Source organism: Epinephelus fuscoguttatus, linkage group LG13 (assembly GCF_011397635.1).
Source record: "Epinephelus fuscoguttatus linkage group LG13, E.fuscoguttatus.final_Chr_v1".
NCBI lineage: Eukaryota > Metazoa > Chordata > Actinopteri > Perciformes > Serranidae > Epinephelus > Epinephelus fuscoguttatus.
The window spans coordinates 29,203,082-29,230,905 of record NC_064764.1 but is presented as its reverse complement, the minus strand read 5'-3'; the positions used below and the strand labels follow the sequence as shown (position 1 = coordinate 29,230,905).

The window sequence follows — 27,824 nt, the reverse complement described above, 5'->3', positions numbered from 1 at the left end:
GGTTAAATGTCAAAACTATGCAGCATTACTTTTGCTTTTCTTTTGCTTCCTCTAAGTATGACCACCTCCAACCTGTGCCCTACAGGAAAGAGACCTTGGCGTTTGTGAACACCCGCTGTCGGACATTGTTATCGCTGGGGAGGCAGCTCATCCTCTCCCGCACACCTTCCATCGGCTCCTTCAGACCATCTCAGACCTCATGATGTCACTTCCCAGTGGCAGCTCACTGCAACAGATGGCACTTAGGTACACTTCCTGAATCATTTAAAAATGATACTGATTTCAAATTACATTCACTTAGGGGCAATGTTATAGATTTCTCCTTCTTTCTCAATTTTAGGGACTATATTTGACATGTTAATTCAATCAGAGATTCATGCACATATCAAGATATCTTGGTGACTTGTTCTTCTAGGTGCTGGAGTCTCAAGTTCAAGCAGTCTGACCACCAGTTCCTCCACCAGAGCAACGTTTTCCATCACATCAACAACATCTTGTCCAAGTCAGATGATGGAGACAGCGAGGAGAGCTTCAACATCAGCGTGCAGTCAGGCTACGAAGCAATGAGCCAGGCAAGAAAACAACCAATCTTACTTGAGATCTATCTTCTATTAGTCAACACAGGTTGAAACAACATATTGTTTGTTATGCATCTATGTTAATGACATGCCCTAATCCGACTGTGTGTGACAATAGGACCTCTGCCTGGTGACCTGTCTGAAGGATCTGACCAGTGTAGTAGACATCAAGACGTCCAGTCGTCCCGCCATGATTGGCAGCCTGACAGATGGCTCCACAGAGACCTTCTGGGAATCTGGAGACGAGGACAAGAACAAAACCAAGAGCATCACCATCAGCTGTGTGAAAGGCATAAATGCCACCAATGTGACTGTTCATGTGGACAACTCCAGAGACATCGGGGTGAGAGGAAACAGCAGTGTCATTATTGTCTGCAGGACCTAAAGAGTCTATTTGTCCAAAAATCAGTCCTAAATTTGTTTAAAAATTATCTTAAAAGGTCTTAAAAAGCATTAGATATACGTGTTTGACACTTGTAGACACCCTGTGTATAAATCCAAAGTTAAAACCAAGTTGAAATTGATGATAATATATTTATAAAAGTTGAATTTTCCCTCTGTCATATCCACAGAACAAAGTCACATCAGTTACATTCCTATGTGGCAAAGCGATCGAGGACCTCTGCAGAATCAAACAGGTAAGTTTCTTTGGTATTGTGGGAATACAGTGTAACCAGTGTAATGTGTGCTTCAATAAATGCTGTTAGAAATGTGTCTGTTTAACATCTGAACACCCGTGGTGTGCTGCAAACGTATTCCTTTGTCCTTCTCTAAATCCAGTGACTTCTTAAGTAAAGAAGTAATTAAGTATTAGATTAGGGGCTTGTTTTTGTAAGGTGAGGCTCAGTTAATCTAGTGTAACAATACTCTACAGATCTACGTGCACATTGGGCTCGCTTGCGTCGTCAGTGTTACTGGTGTTAAACATCATTTGGGCATATACTGGATTATATTACTTGCCTCCCTCCCACCATCGTTTTGCTGTTTTGAAATTTTTTAATCAATACTTAGTTGGAACACGGCCCTTTCAATTATAAACTGGAAGTGTCTGTTCCGTACAGCAGCAGCAGAGTCGCAGCACAGGGTAGCAGAAGTCAGATTTCATTTATAAGACAAGACGATGGTGAAGGATTTAGTGTCAAAGCAAAAAGCAATATTTCAGATTGGAACCCAATGCTAATAGGGAACCTGAAAATGAGTGAAAAGGAGTCTGTGACATTGCTAAGAAGTTTGAGGTGTGCAGTCTGTTGCCTGATGAGCTCATCATCTAACAGCCCACTGTGGCTGCTCCTTCTTGTTCCATTTAGGGCTGGCATGATACCAGATTTTTCCTACACAATGATTGTGGCCAAAAGAGTTCACAATAATGAGTTCTATAAAAAAAATTAGAAAGAAAAAATAATAATGTTATCAGTAAAAATCATTGACATAGCTTTTCGTACCGTGCATATTGTCTCTTTTTGGCAAATGAAATACACTCAAAAAATGAGTGTTGGGAGGTGAAGAAAGAGTCTGTAACCATAACTGTACAAATGGACATTTAATGGAAAGTGAAAAGGCAACAAGATGGTATTGGGTGGAGGGAGAGAATGGGGGAAAAAAAACGGAAATTATTTAAGAGGCGCTGGATTATTTACACAACATTATCATATGTATAGTATTAACATAACATTTAATTTTTAAATGTCACGGTTATTGTCAATACAGGTATGTCGCAACACCTGTCTTCCATTGCTCTATGCAATATTTCAAACTGATGTGCTGTCAACAAATGCTGGAAATGATCGTTGTCTTGTTTTGTAGAGGCATTTTTGATGAACGGTAGCTGTAGCTGAGTTAATCTCACTGACAAACACCTTGCATTTACTGTTACGACTTAATAATGAAAGTCAACTCGTGTTTTGCCAATTAAATGTTTTCAATGTGAAGCTGTAGCCGTGAGAAATGTTCAGTTTGCAGTAGCTTAATACAGCACTCAATACAGATATTGAGCATCATTGATGAATATCGTTTCTTGTAAAATGTCCAGTGTAATAGGCAACGTAAATGTTATCACAAGTTTATTAACTGGTGGGAGAATTTCCTCACTGTGGCATCCCCACATGTAGCAGAACACTGAACATCCCTATGCTTTTTCATCCAAGGTGGACCTCGACTCGCGTCACATGGGCTGGGTGACAAGCGAGCTCCCTGGAGGCGATCATCACGTGATCAAGGTGGAACTAAAAGGTCCAGAGAACACCCTGAGGGTGCGCCAGGTGAAGGTCCTCGGTTGGAAAGAGGGTGAGAGCATCAAGATTCTAGGACAGATCTCAGCCAGCATGGCCCAGCAGAAGAACTGTGAGGCCGAGACTCTCCGAGTATTTCGCCTTATCACTTCACAGGTCTGTCCAGCAGCTTCATAGATATGACTTATAATAACCTGACAGTACATCAGGAGTCTCTTGGAAACTTTACTTTGTTGTGCACATGTAGGTCTTTGGAAAACTTATCTGTGGAGATGCAGAGCCAACTCCAGAGCAAGAGGAGAAAAACCTCCTTTCATCACCCGAGGGAGAAGACAAGGTCTGCACTGTGACACCTTATCTGTGCTGTTTAACTGACTCACATTTCGTGACCTTTAAGCTGATGATGTTTTACACTTTGTACAATTTCATGAATAGGTGCCATCTGACGCAGACCTTAAAGAGCACATGGTGGGAATCATTTTCAGCAGGAGCAAACTCACCAACCTCCAGAAACAGGTGAGCAGTCAGATCCTGGGACCGCTCAGCAGGATGAGTTATTACAATCTCAGCCCTCTTATCTAACATGTGTATACATCTCCAGGTGTGTGCGCACATCGTTCAGGCCATCCGCATGGAGGCCACGCGTGTGAGGGAGGAGTGGGAGCACGCCATTTCCAGCAAGGAGAACGCAAACTCTCAGCCCAGTGACGATGACGCCTCCTCAGACGCCTACTGCTTTGAGCTCCTGTCCATGGTCCTGGCTCTGAGTGGCTCCAACGTCGGCCGCCAGTACCTTGCTCAACAGCTAACACTCATGCAAGATCTGTTTTCTCTGCTGCACACGGCTTCCCCGAGAGTACAGAGACAGGTGGGTAGTGTACACGCACACATACAACTCGAGGTTTAGTCATGTGCAACTGTTTCTCCTCTTAAAGATTTTTTAAAACCTGTATTGTTAGTGTTCAGGTGTAACACTTTCTTTCAAATAATGTGTTTTATAAGCATCTCTTCTGTGTGTACGTGTTAATGTAAATACCTTGTGACACTATTTAAATTATGTTCTTGTTTGTCATCTGATCTGACCTTACCTCAGGTCACATCACTGCTCAGGCGCGTCCTTCCCGAGGTTTCCCCAGTGCGGCTTGCCAGCATCATCGGGGTGAAAGCTCTGCCACCAGCGGACATCAGCGACATCATCCACTCCACAGAAAAGGGCGACTGGAACAAGCTCTGCATCCTTGACATGTTCCTGGGCTGCATCGCAAAAGCCCTCACCGTGCAGCTGAAAGCCAAAGGCACCACCATCTCTGGCACGGCCGGCATGGCTGCGGGTAAAGGGGTCACCACTGTCACACTGCCCATGATCTTCAACTCCAGGTAAGTTAGTTTCTACTAGACCTACGCAGTGACAGAGAGAGTAGATCTGCTTCCAGACCCTTTTCATAGTTTTTTTTCTCCACTATTAATATGGGAAAACCATGTTAAACTAAATATTAATCATAGCAGAGGCAAATTGACTTTAATTTTAATACTTATTTGCCCCTTTTTTCACGCTTAGCTACATCCGCAGAGGGGAGAGCCACTGGTGGATGAAAGGCTCCACTCCTCCTCAGATCGCAGAGATCATCATAAAGTTGGTTAAAGACATGGCAGCTGTAAGTTCTGTTTTTTAAATTTACCTTTCCATCTAATACTCTGCAAACCTAATTTGATATGGACATCCATTTTTATCTTTTGTGTTGTATTACACTTTAAAAATACCTCTAAGACCCTCATTTGTATTTTTAGGGCCACCTTTCAGACAGTTGGTCCAGAGTCACCAAAAATGCAATAGCTGAGACCATCATAGCCCTGACCAAAATGGAGGAGGAGCATCGGTCTCCTGTGCGCTGTATCGCCACCACAAGGGTACGAACTCAAATGTCGTCACACACAAAGCATGTTTTTATGTTTACAAATACTCTGCATTCCTTAATCATAAATTAAATCCCCGTTTGGTCTCGTAGCTGTGGCTGGCCTTAGCTTCACTGTGTGTGCTGGACCAGGACCACGTCGACAGGCTGTCCTCTGGTCGTTGGATGGGCAAAGACGGACAGCAGAAGCAGATGGTGAGAACGATATATAAGGCCAAGAGCTGCACTGTGTGAAAATAACTGGCAGATGATCAAAAGAATAAAAAGTTGATGTCCTGCTCCTTTTATCCGCAGCCTATGTGTGACAATCACGACGATGGTGAGACAGCAGCCATCATCCTGTGCAACATGTGTGGCAACCTCTGCACCGACTGCGACCGCTTCCTCCACCTGCACCGACGCACGCGCTCTCACCAGAGACAGGTCAGTGCTTCCATGAGGATTCTACCACTAGTGTCAATATGAAGTCCTTCCAGGATTATGAAGGCTGTTTTTGGAATTGCTGATTTCATGGCAGCTTTTCTAAAAGATTTAAAATGAGTAGTGTTTAATTTTGTCCTTATGGCTGCATTCAGGTGTTCAAGGAGGAAGAGGAGGCCATAAAGGTGGATCTCCATGAAGGCTGTGGAAGAACCAAGCTCTTCTGGCTCATGGCTCTGGCCGACTCTAAGACCATGAAGGCCATGGTGGAGTTCAGAGAGCACACAGGTAATGAAACAGCACAGCATACCACTGTGTTTTTTGGATATATATTGCTGCGAATTTGTTTAAATTGTGTAAGTATATTAATAATAAAGTTGTTATTTTTGCAGGTAAACCAGCGTCCAGCAGCTCAGACGCCTGCAGGTTCTGTGGTACAAGGAATGGAACCGAGCTGTCGGCGGTCGGCAGTGTCTGCTCAGACCCAGACTGCCAGGTACTGAACGTCAACTCTCCGCATTTGTCATCTGTGTAGTTCATTCAAATGTGATCCGTGCAATCAATTCAGTAAAATTTTTCAATCATCATCATCATATTTTAAGCCCTGTACTTCCTAAGCCTCACGAGTTTCTCTGCTGTTATCCCAGGAGTACGCCAAGCTAGCCTGCAGTAAAACTCATCCATGTGGACACCCCTGTGGAGGAGTCAAGAACGAGGAGGCCTGCCTTCCGTGTCTGCACGGCTGCGACAAGAACACCGGCTGTCTCAAACAGGATGCAGACGACATGTGTATGATCTGCTTCACAGAGGCGCTCTCTGCTGCTCCTGCAGTACAGGTAGCTGTATACGGAGTGTTTGTCATTCAGTCGGAAGAGTTTCACTTCAAATCTCCAAATCTCATTTAACTCCTTGTTCTGTTCTCAGCTGGACTGCACCCACGTGTTCCACCTCCAGTGTACCCGTCGTGTTCTTGAGAATCGCTGGCTCGGGCCACGAATCACGTTTGGATTCATGTTGTGTCCCATCTGCAAGGTAAGGTGTTACCTGAGCCGCTCTGATTCAGGAGATTAACTCAACAAAGAGGCTGTCAAGTGTCTCCACCACACCTTAAAGTTGATTCAGCCCAGTTTGCCGACATACTTTGGCAAAGCTCAGTCTACTGAGTGACTGTATGACTGCTTTGTTCACTGTCAACACTGTAAAATGCCGTTGACACCATACAGTAAACTCAACAGGACTACATTTATGAACATGGGCTTGTTTGTTTGTTTCCCACCAGAACAAAATAAATCACTCAGTCATCAAGGACCTTCTCGACCCTATCAAGGAGCTCTATGAGGACGTGAGGAGAAAGGCTCTGATGAGGCTGGAGTACGAGGGTCTACATAAGAGTGAGGCAATAACTACACCAGGAGCACGCTTCCACAACGACCCTGCAGGCTTTGCCATGAACAGATACGCATACTATGTCTGCTACAAGTGCAAGAAGGTACTTAAGAAACTGTAATTCATATGTTAATATGTAAAGGGGAAGCTAAAACTAATGGTTGCCCTTATCTCCAGGCCTATTTTGGAGGAGAGGCTCGCTGCGATGCAGAGGCCGGACAGGGAGATGACTACGACCCCAGTGAGCTGATCTGTGGAGCTTGCTCAGATGTCTCCAGGGCTCAGGTGGGTTAATATTAGTTTGGCAATGCACTTTCTTGCCAAGAGTTAGATGAGAGGATTGATACTGACAAGAAGTGGAAGTGTCACTAAACACCCGAAAGCCAGGAAGCCAGCCACGGAGCTCCGCTGCTGCTGTGTCAGTTTTCCACTGAGCCAAAACTGCTGCTGCAGCGCCGATCTGCTGCCACAGCTTCAATGTCTCATCTATTTTCTTTTCTATATTATTTTAGTAATAGCCTAGTGTCACTGCTAGAGGAGCAGACACACACATTAGCTCTATATGTGATTAGAAAAGAGCAGAGGAGCAGAATTGGTTTTTGGTCCAGCCCATCACTCCAGCAGCTTGGTCAAAAATTAAATTTAGTTATTACAGAGAAGGTAAAGTACCGGAAGATATTGGACAGAATTGTCAAATCGTTACACTCTGCTTCCATCTTCAGTCTGACATAGCGTCTACTCTGATATCCGTGGGAGAGGGGTGATGATTTTCCCTAACCAATCACAGGAGACCCACACAGCCATGAAAATGTACCTGATATGCCAGGGTTGTAAGAGTGGAGTGGAGTGAAGAAACAAACTACGATGTCAGCACGTGTGCTACACACACCTAAGCAAAGGCATCTGGTCTGTCCACTGGGACAGTCTCAATGTATTTGTGATGTCCATATTAAATAAAATAAACCTAAACCTCAGGCGATATTAAGAAGGCATGCCCCACTTTGCTCCCTCAAACAAGCATGTTAAGCGACACTCAACTCCTGTCTGTGCAGGAGACTAGAGAGAAAGGCTTGACAATGGCGTTAGTCCCGCCCATGGCGCTGATTGGTTAATCGTTTGTCCCTCTGTGGCGCACATTTGCTGTTTGTTATTTCAACTGAAAATCTGTTGTTTCATGTCTTGATGCCAGACCAGAATCAGTCAACTACCAGATACCAGTATTGGTTCAAACGTGAATGGTACCCAACCCTAATGCTTAAATTTACTCTTCTCTGATGATTCTTCTTTACTTGTCACCAGATGTGTTCCAAGCACGGCACAGACTTCCTGGAGTATAAATGCCGGTACTGCTGCTCGGTGGCTGTTTTCTTCTGCTTTGGCACCACACACTTCTGTAACGCCTGCCATGATGACTTCCAGAGGATGACCAGTGTCCCTAAGGAGGAGCTGCCTCATTGTCCTGCAGGTGCTTAACAATTCTGTTGACTACACTTTTCTGGAAAATAATAAATAATTTAGACTGACAGCAAATAACTAAAAGAGAAAAATGTCATCCTTGTCATTTTTATTACAGGGCCCAAAGGCAAGCAGCTGGAGGGTACTGAGTGCCCTTTGCATGTGGTTCACCCACCAACGGGGGAGGAGTTCGCCCTGGGCTGTGGGGTGTGCAGAAATGCCCACACCTTCTAAACTTTTACTGAAAACCAGTTTGTCTACTGTGATTTCTGGCTGATGCTGCTGAAGCTCAGCCGTGAAGCTTGGCTCTTGCATTGTCAAGTCTCCTGGACACTGGACCAGGTTTCTGTCCTGCGCCAAGAGTCCTCAGGTCTGCTCTCCTTACCAACATCAGTATCCAGGCTCTGCCACAAACACGGGCTGTGGCTCCTTTGGATTCAGAGTAACCTGAACGAAAAAAAAAATGAACAACAGAATTTTAAAAAAGAAGAAAAAAAAATAAAGAAAATATCTTGTGACGTGTTTGCATGCGGCCGTTGTATTCCCTCGGCTTCTATAGACGTTGCACACCTCCTGATCACTGAAGTGTAACAAGATTAAACATTGAATACGAAATAAATTTGCTTAAAGGCAACTGTGGATCAGCGTTGATTTAAAGAAAAGAAAAAAAACAAACGGAACAGGCCGTATTTCCAGCTTCCTAACTATAAATTTAAAATATTGTTGTATGTAAACTTTTTTCGTAATCTTGTACAGTATTCTCCACTGTCAAGTGCATCCGGGGTTGACGGACAAAAAAAGCGGAGGTGGATAAGACTGTTAAGAATACTATGTTTGGGAGGAAAATAGTGTACGATTTATCTAATCTTGTATATAATGATACTATTCAAAATAGCTGTATTCCGAAGTTGCTACTCTTCACTTCAGTTTTGTTTGATATTCTGGGTTATGTTTTGAGCCAGAACTTTTAATGAAGTGCAATACTGGGTGTGCCTCCTATTTTGCAGCTGTTTAACCTATGGAATGTATGTCAATAAAGCCACTGTACATTTTTATACAGTAGACAGTCGTAATTCCCCCCTCTTCTAAATGTCAGATCTTTTCTGTTGTCTGGACACGAGAAGGAGGAGCCTGGCGCCTGCAGTGAATGACGGTGGATGTAAATCCTGTTTGCAGTTTGGTTGAAAAAAAAAAAAAGAAAAGAGTACCAAAATCTTACAGTAATACAAAAACAAACAAAGAACCTCACAGTGAGACTGATTACAGCTGAACGATTAGAGGGGCCAGTCGTCACACCAAATAAAATTGTGCACCTGTAATGCTTTTCCCTAGTAGGAGGCAGGGGGATCGGGGAGAAGAAAGTGTGGAAAAAAGCAGCTGCTGTTATATAAAAAAGCTTAATACTTGTGAATCTGCTCTGTAATATCTGTGGTGGATGGAGTTGAATGGTAATAAACCAGGTTCTCTGTTTCGCAAAGTATACATGGTGTCATTAATGAGTGGTGACGTCTCAATTAAATTATCTGCTGTAACTGTGGGCCTGTGGTTTCTTTCATAGCAGGTGTGCCCAAATTTTTATTCTTGGAGGACCATAACTGAAACTTAATGGTGGGCCAGGGGCCAAAAGCAAACACCTATTGTGGTGAATTGTGTTTTTAAAAGACGCTATCTCTGCCTCTCCATTGTTTTTTTATTTCATTGAAACTGACTTCCTGTGCAAAGTGTTCATATTATGAAAAAATATAATAATTAGGGATCCTACAGATTTAAAGAGTATTTACCCCACAAAAGAAAAACAGCATTAACAGCAATTTATATTATTATTTCTTTTAAATTATTTGTATTCTTTTTAAACATGGGAAAACCAGCTAAAAATAAGCTGTAGACCTCTTTTTTGCAAGTAGACTGGTGCCTTGTATGCAACTCTGCAGCAGACGAATACAAACCTGGTGCAGACTTATTTGGAACAGTGTTTGAGCCCTGCTTGGGCAGGGCCAAACTGCATTTTGTAATGGCTGGTTGTTGCATCTATGCTAAAGGGGCTATTATGCTAGGGGCGGTTATGAGGGCCCTCTACAAGTCCAGGTTCAGGGGCCCATTGTTTCACAGTCTGCCTGTGGCTGCAATTTATATCAGTCCATTCAGAAACAGATAACCAATTCTTTATATCACAACAAAATGATATGTAAATCATTAAAAATATCAAAAAAGGGAAAAACAAACAAACAAAAAAAAAAAAAAAAGGAAAAGATGGTGTGTGTTTGACATGAGCTACATGATCTAAAAGTGAGTCCCTTTCACCTTAGGAAAATATACATACATACATATATATATATATATATATATATATATATATATATATACATATATATATATATATATATATATGTGTGTATATATATATATATATACATATATATATATACATATATGTGTGTGTGTATATATATATATATATATATATATATATATATATATATATATATATTTAATTATCTCTATTTTTAGCTTTTTACATAATGTGAACAAAAACACAGATGCAGTGACTTCTGACCAAAAGTTCAATGTACCTCTATAATATTTAACATTATAAAGAAATGTTTCACTGGATAAAATCTGTGGGTCAATTTAATTTAAACTTATTCCCCTTGTTTGTTGGAAGAAACTTTTGTTGTAAGGACCAAACTTTCCTCCAGTAAATATCATAAGAAAATATATATATATTAAAATGAAATAAAAAATAATAAAATGTTGCTGCAGGAGAAGAAACCATGTTGTCTTGAAACAAAGCCCTTATTCTGGAGTTCATAGCTCCATTAAAGGGAAACAAAACAAGACAATGGCTGACATATGTGTGTATTATTTTAACCACAGAGTGAGCCATCTTCTTTACACAAACGATCTTTACCAACAGCCATTTCGCTTTGCATTTCCCATGATGCACCGCTGCTGTCACAACAACACTTCGCCATTTCAGAATCAGGGGGGCCGAAACAACTCCCGCGAAGGAATTAGGTCAACCGAGCGGAGGTGCCACGCTTCATTGAAAACATCTCTTACCTGTTCTTTAGCGTCAGGCGGCTTGGCTACCGGGTTCCGATGCGTGTTATCTGGTCGGTGCGGATGAGCTTTCCCAGCGTGGGCCCGGGCTGAAGTGTCAAGTGCCAGTTGTCGGATTTTTTTGCTAACAGCTAGCAAGCTAGCTGTGTGTAAACAACAAGGTAGGATGGGTGGCAAAGCTGACTAGCTGTTTTGGTTAGCTGTTTTGGCTAGCTGAGTTGTAGTGAAATAACTCAGTAGGAAACTAACTGCGGGTCATTCTGTTAAAGTGTCGAGTGTTACATGGACTATATATCATTATGAGGCTCGAGTTTGTTTCATAGCTAGCTTAAAATACAATTAATGTTAATACTAGCTAAGTAAGCTAACAGCTAGTTACCTTAATTGACACTGTCACTGCGTTAGCTAGCTCGGTGAGTCATGTAAGCAATGTCTTCATTCAGTTTAATCTGGTCATTGATGCACATAGCTAAGTTTCAGCTATTTGATACTGATTTAAATATTTTATCCTGCGTGTAATAATATATTGACGGCTACATGCTCAAGCATGGTCTCGGGCTAATGTAGTTTAACGTCATATCAGATAACAGATGCGTTGTTTCAGATAAAGGCAGTGCCAAATGTAACGGTACTGTGTAATTAAACAACTTCATATATATATTTTTAGAAAATCTGGAACTAACTTAAGCTATTTACATCTTTCATATATTGACCATGCTCTCCTAGGGTGTCTGCAGTCCATTAAAAGGTCTTAAAATGAATAAATTCAGTTTAGTAGACTTAAGATCTCAAAGGTCAATAAATAGTTTTGAATAAGACTTTGTGGTATCTTAAATGCAACAAACATATTATATTATTTAATTTAACCATCTTTTAATTTGTCATTGTCTGATGAGTGAAGCCTCCTGCGTGAAAGTCCATATTTCTGATGTTAGAAAATCTGAAAAGAACAGTGTCTTTTTAATTCATTCTTGCACTTACCTGTTGGCAAAATATAGATTAATGTAACTCACTTTAATAACCATGTTGCTACATCAAACTTACTATTGCATGGGACTACATATATACTGCTTACCTGTAGTGCTTGAAGAAGAAAAAAAAAACATTATTTGTCCAAAAATCAGTCTTAAATTTGCTTGAAAAATGATCTTGAAAAGGTCTTATAAAGCATTTTTAATATAGGCGTCAGATACCTGTAGATACCCTGTTTAATTTTGTTCTAAAATGAACCTATCCATAATCAAAAAGTAAAAACAGTAAGTATTGACACACTATTTGAAACAGCTTTATGATACATAAAGGATGCATGGATACATCTACATATGTTTAAATGTACACGTGAAAGCACACCTTTACATTTACATGAAATATCAAAGGGTGTGATTTTTATTCTTGATAGATAGATAGATAGATAGATAGATAGATATTTTATTGATCCAGAGGGAAATTTAGGCACCCAGTAACTTATTTAATGACACATACAAAACACAGAAACGCAAGGTAATAGAGAAGATAAACACATGACTAAAAACATACAAGAAAAAGCTGTGAAAATGATAGTCTGACCACCAAGACTACTACAGAGCTGTTAATAAAATAGATGTGCTAATGGCAATACTGCTTATGTAGATGCTTGACAGTGCAGGTATTGCAATGTAAGGAGATTAAATTGATATGTAAGGGCAGTGCAGGAGTAATGAAGGCTATGGATAATATAAAACACAAATGCTAAAGCTAATTAGTCAGTGACTTGAAGTCCATTTTTTTCTCTGAGGGTGTTAAAAAGTAAAATTCATGTGAAAATTTGAAATGTAAAAAGCAGGTAAGTATCTAAATAAATACAAATGCAAAGGTTAACATAAGCATTAAGTGAATGACAGTCCCACAGCCTATGTCAGAGCGCAGGTGAGCATTTAAATTATAGGGTGTGTTTGTTTTGGAGAAGGAGAGACCTCTGCAGATAATGCAACTCCAGGTAGAAACCTTCTGAATGTCTAGATCTTAAGTTATATTTTTGGAGAGGGGATTGAAATTTGGAACAGGCAAGGTGAAACTGTGACTGTTTGGATCTACTTTCACATCAGATGGAGTTAAACTGAACTGACTTAAAAATCTGTATAATTGCTGTCTAGTTACGTGCTGGACTTTAACAGTGTTATTACCTCCATTTTTCAAGATGAAGCGGATGAAAGGAGGAGAGGAGGACAGCAACAGCTCCTCCAGTAACAGCCCACCGGAGGCTTGCAAGAAGGTACGGAAGCAGACGGGCGAGGAGTCGGAGGCAGTTGTGGTCAGTGAGTCACCACAGGGTGACTGGGCACGACTGCCTCAGGAGCTCCTGCTACACGTCTTCCAGTACCTTCCACTGCTGGATAGGGCTTATGCCTCTCAGGTGTGCCGCGGGTGGAACCAGGCTTTCCACATGCCTGAGCTGTGGAGATGCTTTGAGTTTGAGCTCAACCAGCCAGCCAGCTCTTACCTGAAAGCCACACATCCTGACCTCATCAAGCAGATCATAAAGAGGCACTCCAACCACCTGCAATATGTCAGCTTCAAGGTAAGGGTGGAAAAGTGGTTGTGTCTGTGTCAGAATATGAGTTCTGACACTGGGCTTTAGTGTCAGAACAATTTGCAGGCACGATCCTTCATGTTCCTGAAGTGACATTCAGTCTTTGCTTGTACTTTTCCAGGTGGACAGCAGTACAGAGTCTGCAGAAGCAGCATGTGACATCCTTTCACAGTTGGTGAATTGCTCACTGAAGACCCTTGGGCTCATCTCTACAGCCAGGCCCAGTTTCATGGAGGTTCCAAAGGTACAATTAACTTTATCCACAAGGGGGCTGAGTCAGATATATGAGGAAAATCAAAGGAATTCTTGTCACTGTAGTTTAGAATTAAATTTTAATATACACTGCCAATGCCTTTCTATGGTGGTGTCCTTAAAGCTGAGACTCAGCGTGTTGACTGGATAGGCTTTGCATTCTCTTCTTATCTGAGCATGCGGCTGTAAAGCAGCGTCTGTTCCCATGCACAGCCAAGGACAAGGATGTTATTGCTTCCAGGGCCTCAGAAGGACACAGGATGTTATTTCTGCAAGTTTTATTTTGTCTGTCTCTGTGCACTGTGAGATTCTTTTTATGAACTCTTTAAAAATCAAACTGCCCTGGGAAGCTGTCACCACATGTCCACCCACACATGTACAGTCTACAATACAGGTGCGGTTCTGTTTTATATGGCTCACACATCCTGTAGTTATCATACTTGAGGTACAATGAAGTGCACCAAGGCTCAAGAGCAATTGTTCAGTTAGTAGTTGTTGACCAAACCTGAGGCGACAGAGTGCTGCAGCTGATGCACCCACACAATGGACATAAAGACTTGTTGCAATGTGTTCTTACCTTGTTTAACTTGTTTGCCACATCTTAAAAGATATCTCTCTAAATCTAGAAGTAAATAACAGATCTGGACAGGCTTGCATGAGAAAAAGACGTTTGCTTATTGTATTCTAAACCTTTAAATACATGAACTTTGAAGTGTTATAAATGTAGTGATCTAAATTTACCATGTTCGTTTTTTATTGATTATTATACTTGTCTTTGCTGTCTTTATCCCTCCACAGTCTCATTTCATCTCAGCTCTGACCGTGGTGTTTGTCAACTCCAAATCGTTGTCTTCACTGAAGATTGATGACACGCCGGTCGATGATCCATCTCTGAAGGTGCTTGTGGCAAACAACAGTGACACCCTGAAATTGCTGAAAATGAGCAGCTGCCCTCACGTCTCCCCTGCAGGTACAGAGAGCGCAATGTCTTTAGTAGCTGTTTCAGTGCTTAAGATAAGAAGAAGCAGCTTTGTCATGTTTGTTTTGTTTTGTTTTTTATTGTGGTTTTTGGATAATATTCAAAGCAATATATTTTCAAGTAGGGCTGCCACGACTAATCGATGACTAATCGACTATTAAAATAATCGGTGACTATTTTAGTAGTCGACTAATCGGTTTGAGTCATTTTTCATAGAAAAGTACCCCAAAATACTCTTATTGCAACTTCTTACGTTCAGATATTGGCAGCTTTACACACTCTCCCGTGACAGTGAACTAAAACCCTTTGGCGTGAGTATGAAACAAGACATTAGATGACATAATTTTGGGGTTTGGGAGAGACAGACTGACATTTTTCAACATTTTAACACATTTTTTGATGAAATGATGAGTCGACTAATCAAAGAAATAATCAACAGATTAGTCGACAGTGAAAATAATCGTTAGTGGCAGCCCTATTTTCAAGCCATGTCGGTGTTGCACTTTCAGTCATATGTTTTCGATTTTACTTCAAAAATATGAGTCCCGAGGCTGTGTGTGTTTTCCATCCAGTGGCTTATTCAGAGCCTATAATTTTTGGTCTGCCCTCGTACAGTGTTGTCATTTCATGTGGTGGAAAGGCAGAAGTCGTATGATATATTGTGAATGAACTGTATTCTGTTTCTCCCTCTTGCATACATTTTCCTGGAACTGGTGTTTAATTGTCAGCATGATAATGACTGCTGATTCAACTGCAACATTTCTGGCGAATACAGTCGACCTTTGAATTGTTCAGGAGCAATATTTATCACCAGGGATATTCCTAATGTCTTAATTCCCAGATGTTTTGCACCATGCATTAAGAACACACATTATCCTACAAAACATGACAACTCATTTAGTCAAGGTTACAGTGTATTTAACGTCCTGACTCATCTTTATTCAAAAACACTCGTGCTAACTCTGTCATGCATGAGTGTGCATGCAGATTGACACACACACGTCAAAGCTTCTCAGGATCTCCCACACGCCCAAAAGCACCACTCTCATTTAGCCTAGTGAGAAGACATCCAGGCAGTGCAAGTGTGTCTCGGACATTCTTTCCGCATTGACGCAGCTGTCCGTGGTTTCATCCATTGAGTCAGAGAGCACGTGTGTTTGTGTGTGTGTGAAATGCAGACAGAGAGGGAGAGCCGTTGATGATCAGAGCTGCTAGTTGGTTGCATGCTAATCCAAACTTATTTTCCTCTGGGTATCTTAGTTATAAGATCAACCAACTAGTATTTCCGGTGCCAATTAGTGAGGGTAGCAACGTTTGATCGACTACCTGACTAATCGTGCACATTCGCTATTTTTCACCACTGTTACTCGCCGTGTTTTCAGGAATTCTTTATCCTTTGCAGAAAAGAGAAAAACTCACAATGAGTTGGATTAAAAAAATCTGTCCATGTTTGCAGGGATCCTGTGTGTGGCAGACCAGTGTCACGGCCTGAGAGAGCTTGCACTAAACTACCACCTCTTGAGTGATGAACTCCTGCTGGCCCTGTCCTCGGAGAAACACGTCCACCTGGAACACTTGCGGATCGACGTCGTGAGTGAGAACCCCGGCCAGCACTTCCACACCATCAAGAAGAGCAGCTGGGATGCCATGGTGCGGCACTCGCCCAAATTCAACCTGGTCATGTACTTCTTCCTCTATGAGGATGAGTTTGTCCCTTTCTTTAATGACGAGATCCCGGTCACGCACCTCTACTTCGGCCGCTCAGTCAGTAAGGAGGTGCTGGGCCGCGTTGGACTTCACTGCCCTCGTCTTGTGGAGCTGGTGGTGTGCGCCAACGGCCTGCGTCCTCTGGACGAGGAGCTGATCCGCATCGCCCAGCACTGCACCCAGCTGTCAGCCATCGGCCTGGGTGAGTGCGAGGTGTCCTGCAGCGCATTTGTGGAGTTTGTCAAGATGTGTGGGCGCAGGCTTTCTCAGCTGTCCATCATGGAGGAGGTGCTGATTCCAGATCACAAATACTCCCTGGATGAGATCCACTGGGAGGTCTCAAAGCACCTGGGCCGTGTCTGGTTCCCGGACATGATGCCGACCTGGTAAAGCGAAGCCAAAGAGGCACACAGAGTTCAGTGCTTCTATTGTTGGGTGTGGAACATTCATGGCCTCCATGTTTGCATAGAAAAGCCTTTAAATGCTCAGCTGTAGTGGAATGTTTGGTGCCAACAGGGAGGGCATAAACTTGCTGAACTTCTGTGTGGAGGGCAGGGCAGTGATGTGATGTTGCACCTGACTGCTACACAATGCTATCATGACATGCCAACACCACAGAAATCTCTGCCTGCTAGCTTCAAAATAGACTGTGGAATCCTGCTTTGCCTAATCTGAAGACAGAACTCGCGAAGCCGGCTTCTTTACATATTGAACAATCAGCGCACAGACCAGTAGGTGGAAATATTGACTAAAAAACAATGTTTTTATAACTGCAAATTGAGTTATATGGACATTGTAGCTTGGTTGTGATAATCTATATATGAGAGATGAGTGTATGTGTATGTATGCATATGTGAGTGTGTGTTAAACATTTTTTTTAACATTGTGGAGTCATTTGAGACGATTAGGTGCACAGTTGCATGTTGTAACACTACCACTTGGCCTGTCTAAGATAGCAGATCTGCACTCTAACAAAATATGGCATTGGACGTTTCCAAACGGCTGTGATGTAATTTGTACATAGCATGTGACAGAAGGTGTTTTGTCAGGTGTAGTCGAAGGGGAGGATTCACTTAATTTTTGCAGAAGTGGCTGGGTCCGACACTGCCATTTTAATTCAATCATAGACAGCGGCAGTGTTGTTGACGACATCTTGCTTTTCCTCCTCGCCCGAGCTCAGTCATGCATCAAAATAGAAGACATGATTGTTAAAAATGTTGGAAGTTGGCCGGGAGAGACAGTAAAATGTGTATATAGGTCTCTATCTTTGTGACGTGAAGGTGTACAGTGTTGATGTCATGGGTTTTTATTTTCTCCAGATTATGCAGATTTTTTTGTTCTTTCATGCATAGCACATCGATTGGCTGGACAAATGAATTACTCAGTTTAGTTTCAAAGAAGGGTTCTGTACAGTAGATTATCTTAAGCACCTTAAATAAATACCAAATGATAAGCAGGACAAAACAAGTCCTTTTGACCGAACGAAAATAATCTTTATAATGCTTAAGTTTAGCGGTTGAACCCAGTTTTCAATGATGATTACTCACACTGTACTGAGGTTCTGTTGAATCAGATACTGTGGACAGTTTATTGAAGTAATAGTTATAATTACTCATATAAAATATAGATATAATTTTTTTTATGTAAATATAGATAGTACACAGATAGTCTGAATTTGGAGGTAGAGGTTGCTTCGCAGTAATTCAATAGACTTGTCTCTGTAGCTATTTGCTTACAATGCACCCTGGGAATGATCAGACAGAGCGTGTTTTTCCAGCCTGACGCAACTTTTCGTCATTGTTTTCAGTCAGTGCGAACCGTATCGCTCGCTGATTTTGCTTTGCTGAGTGCCTCACATTTTTGTAGGTGCACCCTGAACGCCTTTTAGATGAAAAAAAAAGAAACTGAGCAGAAAAGCGAATGGCATGAGTGGCATTTTTTTTCCTGTTGTCCAATCAAATGAACTGAGAGGCAGGCCTTCTGTGGGGGCGTAAAGTGTTGGTACATGCAGGCGAGCGTGACCATCGCCTGCTGATGCGATATTCGTGCTGAATGTGGGCAGCGCCGATTTGATGCACATGGAAAGCTAGCTTGCTCGCTAATGTTAGCTAGCTTGCTAAAATGACAGTGTTGTTAGGTTCTGTCTCCTGACACATCTCCCATGCTGTTTGAGTTTTTCATAGCCAATATCATACAGCATCGGCCCACTGGGTAAAGGAACAATCAGTGACTGCTCCACACATGTTTCTTTGCCATGGGTTGAGGCTGTGACTTCACTAAATTTGAACTCCACGTGATGTGAAGATGCGAATTTGCTTTGGCCAGAAGCAGATGTTGTATTTGCCTTCTTTGCTCGCATTGAAGGGAAGTGAACGGGTGGCACATATTTGCAAATGATAATTTCACTCACATGTGACCATCCTCTTAAGCTAATGCTCACTTTCATCATCGCCCTATTAGTCAAGCTGCAAGACACATCTTGATCTGAACAATTTGTAGCCTCCACTACTTTCATAATGTTTTCTCAGCTGTAGTTAGGCCCGACGCTTCACAGCAGGTTGTCAAAGTGTCCACAAATAAACCCTGAACCAATCATCATCCAGGTAAAGCTCCTGGACCAGCTGCTGGTCCCTCCTGAGGGTCTCATGTACCCACACAGGTCTCCGTTGACCTGTGTCCAGTTCCCAAATGCCCTCTGCCTGTCCATTTTTTACGCAGATCTGTATCTTAAGATCTGCGTAAAAAATGGACAGGCAGAGGGCATTTGGGAAGTTAGCTTCACAACAAATTAGCGGTTGGTGGTTGCAACAATAATAAAAAAGACGCAGCAAGCTACAAAATGCGCCCTCTGTCTGATCAGGTCTGAACCCTCTGTGTGTCCCAGGTGCATTAAATGAGTTTATTTCCCTTTTAAGAGGTTTCATTTGTATCTTCTGCTATTTGCCTGTTCAAGCTCTAAACCCTGGCTCTGTGTTGTGAATACCTGCCCTCCTGTTAGCCCACGTTCTGCTCTGTATCGTGCAACCACATCGTACATACAGGAGAGGATGCGGTATTCATGTTGTCATTACCAACACTATCTTTGCAGACATCGCCCCTGTCCAAAAAACATCCATTCATTTCAGTCTTAAGAGATTTGGCAAGTCAGATGAGTGAAACAAAAGTTTTTTTTTCCTTTAAGAAGGAAGTCAAAAGGATTCTGTATATAAAATGCTGTGTGTTTGATTATTCTGAATAGAAATGCACTTATTTCTTTATTTCGCCCTCTGTCAGGGTTTGAAGTTTCCTTAACCGGCGGCTTGTGTCTTTTATAAAACCAGAGTGCGAGTTATCCTTTACTAGATGGATCTTTTTCATACTGTAGTCACTAGAGAAGATGAGCTATGTAATTTATTGATATGGATACTGCTTTTGTAATTAATTTGTGTTTTTCAGTTATTCAAAAGAAGCAATCATGATAATAACCAGCAAGCAGATAAGACCAGCAGCGCGAGTAGTTTTTCTGGATTTGACAGTTTCACCTCTGTCACTACGATTTTGTTGCATGTGGGTGGTCCACAAGTTTAGAGTCCACTGTTATGAGCTTTTAATCATGCATCAACAAATGAGAGATTTTAACAACTAATTTTAATCCAAAACAACAGAGTCATTACTTTAAACATGTATTACTTATAAGTAATATTACTCATTATTCCCTGATAAAATTAATTAGTTACACTACTTGGTATATTACTTTTTCACTACACCCCCAAAAACTGTTAATTGCATCCTTCCTTCTGTAATTTCAGACTTGCATACCTCTGTGCAAATGTCAGGATGATTTCTGGTAAGCGCAGCTGAGGCTGGACAGCTTGTAAATTATTTTTTATCAGGGCTCTGTTGCTTGTGACCGGTATTTTAGCAAGGAGCTGTTTGAAAAATAGAGAGTCAGTCATGGAGATAGGCAACTTTTTATCCACCACATTTTGGCCACAAGCTTTCCCACTGTCAGGTACATCCTGGGAGAGTTATGAAAATAGAAAAACTGTCTTTCTGGTCTGGAAATGGTTTGAAATTAACTGATTGTTTGAACATAAATTGTTTTGGCTTTTGTTTAAAATATGTCAATGAAAATCCCAAAACCTTTTTTTTTTTTTAATTTAAAATAAGTTTCTAGTATCACTAATTGAAAATCTCGTGCTGCGCTGTGTGACAGTTGAAATGTCAGTAGTGTCACATGATACACATCAGCATATGCAGCCAGTTGGTGGTGGGAATGTCTAATGAGCAAGTGAAGTTAGCAAGTGCTAGTGTTATCTTATCTGCAAATGCCTGGGAAGACTGAATTTAACAATTTATGGCTTTCAAATGACAAATATAAAACGTGGCTCGAGAGAGGCAGACCCTAGCTGTACCAAAACGTTTGACGTTTCCAACATGGGGGAGGAGCTGTGGTCAGCCATGCTAAAAGGAAAAACATTAAGACAACCAAAAGGCGGCACAAAGGTCTGCCAACCTGTTTTAAACTACTTAAAAAGTAATGCAAACAGAATACATTATTATGGAAAATTTGTGGAAAAGTTTGGAAAATTCATTGGTAAAAATATGTGTGAAACCCTGTTAGCCTGCAGCTGTTCAAGATTAAAATCCTGTTCTGGGTGTTCAGCCAGGGTAGAGCTACAGCCATCCTACAAGGAGGGTGTATTTCTGCAAGCTTTATGTGATTGCACTGTCGGTCACAGTAGGTGTTTCAGGAGGTTTTAGGTTGTGTTTTTCACTGTGGAAATAGTCTTAGTACGACTAACTGGAACGATGACGTTCTCGTCATCTTTTCTCCTGACAAAATATAAGTAATGGCAATATTTTCAGCTCCTGAATGTAAATGTTTTCATCTTTCAGACATGCTTGCTGCTTGGTGACGTGCATGTGCGATGATTTTGAAAATGAAGTCAGGGATGTAATTGGTTGAGTTTCAAGTCAGTAGGGGGTGACAACAAAAGTAAGGCTGTTATAAGTTTATTTTGGGGGTAACTGTAGTAGTAATATTACTGACATTTTAGTAGTAATGTGTTGAAAGGAAAAGGTAATACTAGTGATGTCTCCAACACTGCTTAAAGGTTACACTCATGCTAATAAATCAAACCCTGCGCTCTCAAATGGCACAAAAAACCCCAAAGTAGGTCTACAGCTGTTGAATTTCAGGAAGAGAAATAGTGCTGACCTCTATGGCTTTCTCTTCACAGTCACCAGATCTGATTCTGTCTGATCAAATTCATGTGAAAGTTAATTTAACATCGGATGAAACTTTTCTCAGGCTTAAAGAAAAACCTGCCAAAATAAAAGACTAGAAAAACGTGCAGAAAGGGGTAGAAAGTCAATCAAATAATACGAAATTATTAGCAAAAATCACAATCAAACTATTTAAAAAAAGTCATTAATACATGTCATCAGAAGATAGATAATTCGACATCATATGTATTATTAGTTATCAGTAGTGGACAAACTTTTGGACCACACCGCATGTGTGGCATCTGTAGATTTTCGTTTTCTACCAGACTTCATTCCTTCGATCCTTGTTGTACTACACGTCATGTAACCAAACAGTAACATAGATTAAAACTGAGACACATGCTGCAGGAAGTGCAAACTCTAGTTTCATTGGACTGACCGAACAGTCTATTGATTAGTAATCGGTGTCTTTATCACTGACGTTAGATACCTGTGCTGATCGTCTGTGCTCTTGTGCATTAGCATCTCAATGGTACAGTAACATATCTCCTGATTTATCTCTCAGAATTTGTGCAGTGTGTTTAATGGTTGCGGTGACAGCAGCTCTAAAGTCAAGGTTGTGTCTCAGTTCTGTACTGGTTTAATCATTTTCCTGTTATTGGCTTTTATTGGGAGAATTCAGTTAAACACAGATAAGAGGCATCTTAATGAGGTGTGTCGTCAGCGACTGTCATTTGAACCTGATTTTTACAGAGAGTCCTTCAGTGAAGTTTCATTAGGAGTAAACTGGTGTTGACAACGCTGTCCTTTTAGTTTTGCTTCTGTATGACAAATGCTCTGTCTACTTTGCTTAACTGGTCACCTGTCTTGAAATTAAATTTATTGTTTTGGACATGTGATCTTATACTGGTTAATAAAAATTTGTGAATGTAAACTTTGCATGTCATTTTATTGTTTTCTAAACACTCCAGTCATTACAGTTATTAAATAAAATGCACAAGTAGGCTCTGTGAAATGTTATGCAATTAAAAAAAATTGAAAACCAAGTTGACATATTTAACAGTGGGAAAAAAAAAATCTATACATACAATTAACCTGAACAAATCTGAATGTTAAACATTAAGGCCACACCTGATGAGCTGATTAATTGACACTATATTAATGTGACGCATCAGTGCAAAATCCTAATAATCAAGAAGTATCTTTAGTGCTTACATTTGAAGTTAAAGCGTAAAAATAAATCTGAAAATACCACTAAAATATTAGAAATGCAGAACATACAGTCCTTGTTGGAGTCACATTGGTGAGCGTCACTTCCTGTGCATTTGCAATACTTTGTGTTTGTATTTATCAAACATCTCAGAACCTCTGCTGGGAAATGTGCCCAACTTGCAATAGTTTAAGAGTATGACATGGGATATTTACAATATTCATGATACTCATGACAGATCCAGAAAAACTTCTGATGTAGTTTTCTGTCCTTAAGTTGCCGTGATGGAGGGAATAATTATTTCACTACTGTAAACTGTGAGTAGTTTGTTTCTATAGATGGAAAAATTCATAAAGTAAGTATTTTCTTTTCTCTTTTGTGTTAAAAGAATCCCTTTTCTTCCAGTACCTGAGTAGTTTACAGTATTAAAGTACCTGCACGAGCTGGGAAAACATCTGACCTCTTCAACTGGTGTAGAAAAACTTACAACACATCTCATCCCATCTCATGCACATATACCCTGCCAAACTTGACATCGTAAACCTTGTAAATGGGTCTCTTTGTATTTCCTGTGGGAATGTTTTGCTGTGTTTGTGAATGACATCATCTGACAGGAAGTAAACATGGATCCAAGCTGTTGCCTAGCAATCCAACTCCAGTGAAAACCTCTATAGAGAATAAACTTTGCACACATTTCCCGCTATGAGACATTTGATCGATACAGACTGGTCACATTCCTTACAGAGAAAAAGAGTAGTCAATTAATCAGTTATAGCACTGACTGAAAATTTGTCGAGCACTATTTTGTTCAATAAATAGAAATAATCTCGCCACAGGGTCCATTTAGTGGACTTCTCGTACATGTTGGCTCAAGATTTGACTTTCAAATGCAGCAGTGCACCAACAGAGGGAGGGAAGAGGAGGACTGCAAGCTGACAAATGGATGTAAACAGTACAATTTAAAATAAAAAATGTTTTATGCGCATTAAATGGTTGAAAAAAGATGGATTAATAATTTGTTAAAGTCATTCATGAAGCAAAAATAACTTCTCAGTCACTGTTTTAAATTCTGAAATGTGCACTTCTGATGTTTGTCTTTGCTTCTTGTTGTTAAAATCTTTGGTTTTGGCTTAATAAACAAAAACATTATTAATTATTTATGTCATGGTAAAGGCACCTCTTCATATGTAACGCGCACATATGGAGGCTTCATGGGCAGATGCCAGTACTCGAAGTTGTAATAGAGGTAGAAGCTCTTGTCCAACACCACCTTCTCATACGCCTCCAGCAGACTGATGACCGCCTCTGTGAATGACTGGTGCGGTCTGAACATGTGGTAAAATTTCCGGATGTCCATGGCCAGATTTTTCAGGGCGGGCTGTCCGAAGATGGCGCTGTCGTTACCAAGGTAGGTGGGCTCTCCGCTGTACAGGTAGAGCTTGGTGTAGTTGGTTTGTGACCTGCTGGACAGCTTGGCTCCCAGCTCGGTCAGCTTCCTGAATGTGCGGTGGACAAACTGGGAGCAGTCGTAAGACTCGAACCACACAGTGGCGTTGGGGCCGGGGTCGGAGAGCACAGTCCACGTCTCGTAGTAGATCCCCGTCTCGTTGTCGTCCTGGATCCACTGGGCCATGTCGTTGAACTGGTTTCCTGGACAAAGACATATTAAAGTATTTTAATTCCAGAGAGGTGTCGAGCAGAGAGTCCAAGCTTTGGTTCCAGTTTTCCCCACAGTCCAAAGACATGCTGATTAACTGGTGACTCTAAATTGGCCGCAGGTGTCCACTCTCACTTTTACTTTGGCCTCTATGAGCAAAGACACAAGATGAAGTCTCACCTGTGAGTTCTCCTATTTTCTCCAAGGTGCCATTTTGGGACCAGTGTAAGTCATCGATGCCTTCAAAGAAGCAGGCAGCTCCCTGGTTGCACCAGAAAGGAGCGTACATGTCAGGTCTGAGGTGAGGGAAGGTGCAGTTCCCCAGCTGAAACAGCTCGTACCACTCCACAGTGAAGTTGGCCCCAGTTTCTGAGCTGCTGAACCCAATGGCATCGTGCATGATGTGCTGTGAACCAAGCAGAAACAGAAACAGAAAATTAATGTGTGTGTGTACAGACATCTGGAGAGCAGCTGTGTTTCTATGAATAAAGTCACAAGTTGCACTTCCATTTTAACAGCTCTGCTATGTTTTTGGTAATATTTTACCAATATTTTTCACTGACAAAAGCTGTATTTCAATACTTATATTAATTAATTTTATTTTATTTATTATTGTTATTTTGTTTATGATTCATTTTTTAAATTTATTTTTATTAATTTTAATTAATTTTAATACTTACATTAATCAATAATGAACACAGGATGAATTACTTCACGTAATAAAAAAAGCTACATTTAAAACAAAATCCTTACACAGTGACACATTTCTTATTTCAACTTGAAAACTATGATTTTCAAGTTTATTAATAATACTAATAATGATAATAATAATAATAATAATAATAATAATAATAATAATAATGATAATACAAAAAGAAAAATAACAGTTCCAACTAATTTCTGCTTTCAACAAAAAAGACAAATTATTTTTAGTGTTGCTAAAAATATTCATTTATCAATATATATCATATGTATTATTACTATATTATGCAGTATCAACACACCTGTGCCAGCTGCACTTTCACATTCATTCTGCTGTTCTCTGCTACTAACCAAGAAAATCAAAGTCACTGTCATTATGTTATGGCCTTGTTATTTTTATCTTTTAATATCTTTTTTAAATGTTATGCCTTCAATATCAATGTTCTCCATGGTATCAAAATGGTATTGATATTTTTCCAGGGTATTGTATTAAAGTCTGCGGTAATTAAATTAAATGAAATACTTACAGGAGCATAGTCTGGTGTGTGGACTCTATTTTTTTCCTCTCTTGGATGATCGCTTGTCCAGTAGTTTTTAAAAATGTATTAATTTATTTTTTATTGTCTGGACATATGTGCTTCTCTAAACTTATTGTATCTAGGGTTGCAACGGTATGAGATTTTCACAGCATGATAACCATCTCAGAGGATATCACAGTATCACAGAATTATTATTATCAGTCAGAATGGCCTTAAAGTAATGGAAATGGAGGGGTTATTGCTGGTTGAACAAATGTTAAATTACTATATTTGAAACTTGAAACCATTTTTTAAATGGATATCCATGTATAAAAAGTCTCCCCTTAGAAAATAATATACACAGTATGATAACCATCAACATTAATATCACAGTATACCTTGAAAGAGGTATACCACTGCAATCCGAATTGTATCCAAGTTAGAAATTCCAGTATGACACTAATTCTTTTTGTGATTTTATTCAGGACTACAACATACAGACAGCATATTCCTTCAGACTTTATTCTGATTTTAGTCCAATAAGTCCAAAATTAAACTATAGCACATAAAGATGATGTATCTTCAGCAGCATCACCAGGTTTTTTGATGCGTTTCTACAGACAGTGACCTCAACATGGTGAAATATCAGCTGATAACAAGAGGATTAAACGTACTTACAATTTTCCCCAGCAGATCTCCATACTTGAATTCCCACACGGGTGTTTGCAGTCGATAAACTGAGATGACATCGCTGTCTCTCATGTAGGGGATCCGTCCATCTCTGTCTCCAGTGGGACAGAACGGGTAGAGGGCTTCACAGTAAGAGTCCACATCAGGGCGACGATCAAACCGTCTGTGGATGAAGATTATTGAAGCATTAATGTGTGTGCATCACTTTAATATTGCAGACTGTGAATGTGGGAATACTTTTCATTTATTCATATTTTATATATTAACTTAAAATACTGCTGGATAGTTTGAGAATTGATGTAACAATTAATCTAGAAAGCAGCAAGTAAATAAAGGTATATTTGTGTCTGAGATGTGGTGTTGTAACAGCACAGTATAAAGTACCACAAAATGGAAATACTCAAGTAAAGTACAAGTATTTAACAATTAAAGTTAAGTATTTGAGTAATTGTACCTATTTTCCCCCACTGATCAAATTCAAAACAGCCATTGTTCAAAACTTGTTGTCTCACACGTCACTCAAATTAGATTTATCATGTGCTGCTGAGATGCTCCAGAGTCCAGAGTTCCCAAAGTCATGTGAACGCACCACACATAACTTGGACCTCAGATCAGCTAAAAGTCCATTTACACCGAATAATGAACAATAATCTTATCCGAACAGTTAGTCAATCGAAAGTTAGCTCAGAAACTTTAACGTTTAAACTTTCACCAAACAGATACGTTATTATTTTCTAGCTGAATCTATCGCAACAGAGCAGAAACAGCATGTAGAGTAAAGGTTTATGTCTTCCTACCTGTAGGGAACAGGCCACTGCTGCTGTCCATTATGACTGAACTCAGCAAGAACACGTAGAAACAGCAGCAGCAGGTTTAAACACACAGCAGCCTCCGAGTGAGTCATGTTAGAGCCCCAAAAACTGACAGAGGAAAGAAGAAGTTAGCGTCTCAGCCAGAAAGCGCTCCCATGATCCCTCTGCACGGACTTCCTCATTACTGGTCACGTGGTTTTGTTGATGATTTGGAAAAAAAAAAAATCACATGACGGAAGTTACCCACGTGAAAGTTGCTTCATTGGTAAGGTTGTACAAACATGCAGAAATAAGTTTAAAAATATAAATAAATAAATATGAATACACGCGGAAATAAAGTAATACAAAATTAAATATAAAAAGAAATCAATAAATTCAGGAAAAAGTTTTAAAATATAAATAAATATTAACACACGTGGAAATAAATTAATACAAAAAGAATTATAAAATAAATAAATCAGTAAATGCAGAAATAAGTTT

General features: G+C 40.4%; 3 protein-coding genes across 17 annotated transcripts in view; 2 read left to right on the top strand and 1 right to left on the bottom strand.

The window, feature by feature from the left end:
• The window catches only part of mycbp2 (MYC binding protein 2), an 83,411-nt gene extending 74,166 nt beyond the window's left edge, over positions 1 to 9,245 (top strand). For all 15 annotated transcript variants that reach the window (XM_049595024.1, XM_049595021.1, XM_049595023.1 and 12 more), the window contains 21 exons: positions 86 to 246; positions 416 to 572; positions 697 to 921; positions 1,151 to 1,216; positions 2,723 to 2,962; positions 3,054 to 3,143; positions 3,242 to 3,322; positions 3,408 to 3,674; positions 3,900 to 4,183; positions 4,365 to 4,461; positions 4,595 to 4,714; positions 4,813 to 4,914; positions 5,014 to 5,142; positions 5,295 to 5,427; positions 5,532 to 5,635; positions 5,787 to 5,975; positions 6,064 to 6,171; positions 6,419 to 6,628; positions 6,703 to 6,810; positions 7,825 to 7,990; positions 8,099 to 9,245. In XM_049595024.1, coding sequence (XP_049450981.1) covers positions 86 to 246; positions 416 to 572; positions 697 to 921; positions 1,151 to 1,216; positions 2,723 to 2,962; positions 3,054 to 3,143; positions 3,242 to 3,322; positions 3,408 to 3,674; positions 3,900 to 4,183; positions 4,365 to 4,461; positions 4,595 to 4,714; positions 4,813 to 4,914; positions 5,014 to 5,142; positions 5,295 to 5,427; positions 5,532 to 5,635; positions 5,787 to 5,975; positions 6,064 to 6,171; positions 6,419 to 6,628; positions 6,703 to 6,810; positions 7,825 to 7,990; positions 8,099 to 8,214 — 3,153 coding nt within the window. In that variant the 3' untranslated portion in view covers positions 8,215 to 9,245. The remainder of the gene's footprint in view (positions 1 to 85; positions 247 to 415; positions 573 to 696; positions 922 to 1,150; positions 1,217 to 2,722; positions 2,963 to 3,053; positions 3,144 to 3,241; positions 3,323 to 3,407; positions 3,675 to 3,899; positions 4,184 to 4,364; positions 4,462 to 4,594; positions 4,715 to 4,812; positions 4,915 to 5,013; positions 5,143 to 5,294; positions 5,428 to 5,531; positions 5,636 to 5,786; positions 5,976 to 6,063; positions 6,172 to 6,418; positions 6,629 to 6,702; positions 6,811 to 7,824; positions 7,991 to 8,098) is intronic.
• Positions 9,246 to 10,916: 1,671 nt separating this feature from the next.
• fbxl3a (F-box and leucine-rich repeat protein 3a) lies at positions 10,917 to 22,689 on the top strand. Its single transcript, XM_049593673.1, has 5 exons — positions 10,917 to 11,201; positions 13,217 to 13,597; positions 13,731 to 13,853; positions 14,660 to 14,831; positions 16,297 to 22,689. The coding sequence occupies exons 2-5, from the start codon at positions 13,217 to 13,219 to the stop codon at positions 16,935 to 16,937; spliced, it is 1,317 nt and encodes a 438-aa protein (XP_049449630.1). The 5' UTR covers positions 10,917 to 11,201; the 3' UTR covers positions 16,938 to 22,689.
• Positions 22,686 to 27,536, bottom strand: cln5 (CLN5 intracellular trafficking protein). Its single transcript, XM_049593674.1, has 4 exons — positions 27,330 to 27,536; positions 26,521 to 26,695; positions 24,803 to 25,028; positions 22,686 to 24,615 (listed from the first exon to the last, which is right to left on the bottom strand). The coding sequence occupies exons 1-4, from the start codon at positions 27,434 to 27,436 to the stop codon at positions 24,128 to 24,130; spliced, it is 996 nt and encodes a 331-aa protein (XP_049449631.1). The 5' UTR covers positions 27,437 to 27,536; the 3' UTR covers positions 22,686 to 24,127.
• Positions 27,537 to 27,824: the final 288 nt, after the last annotated feature.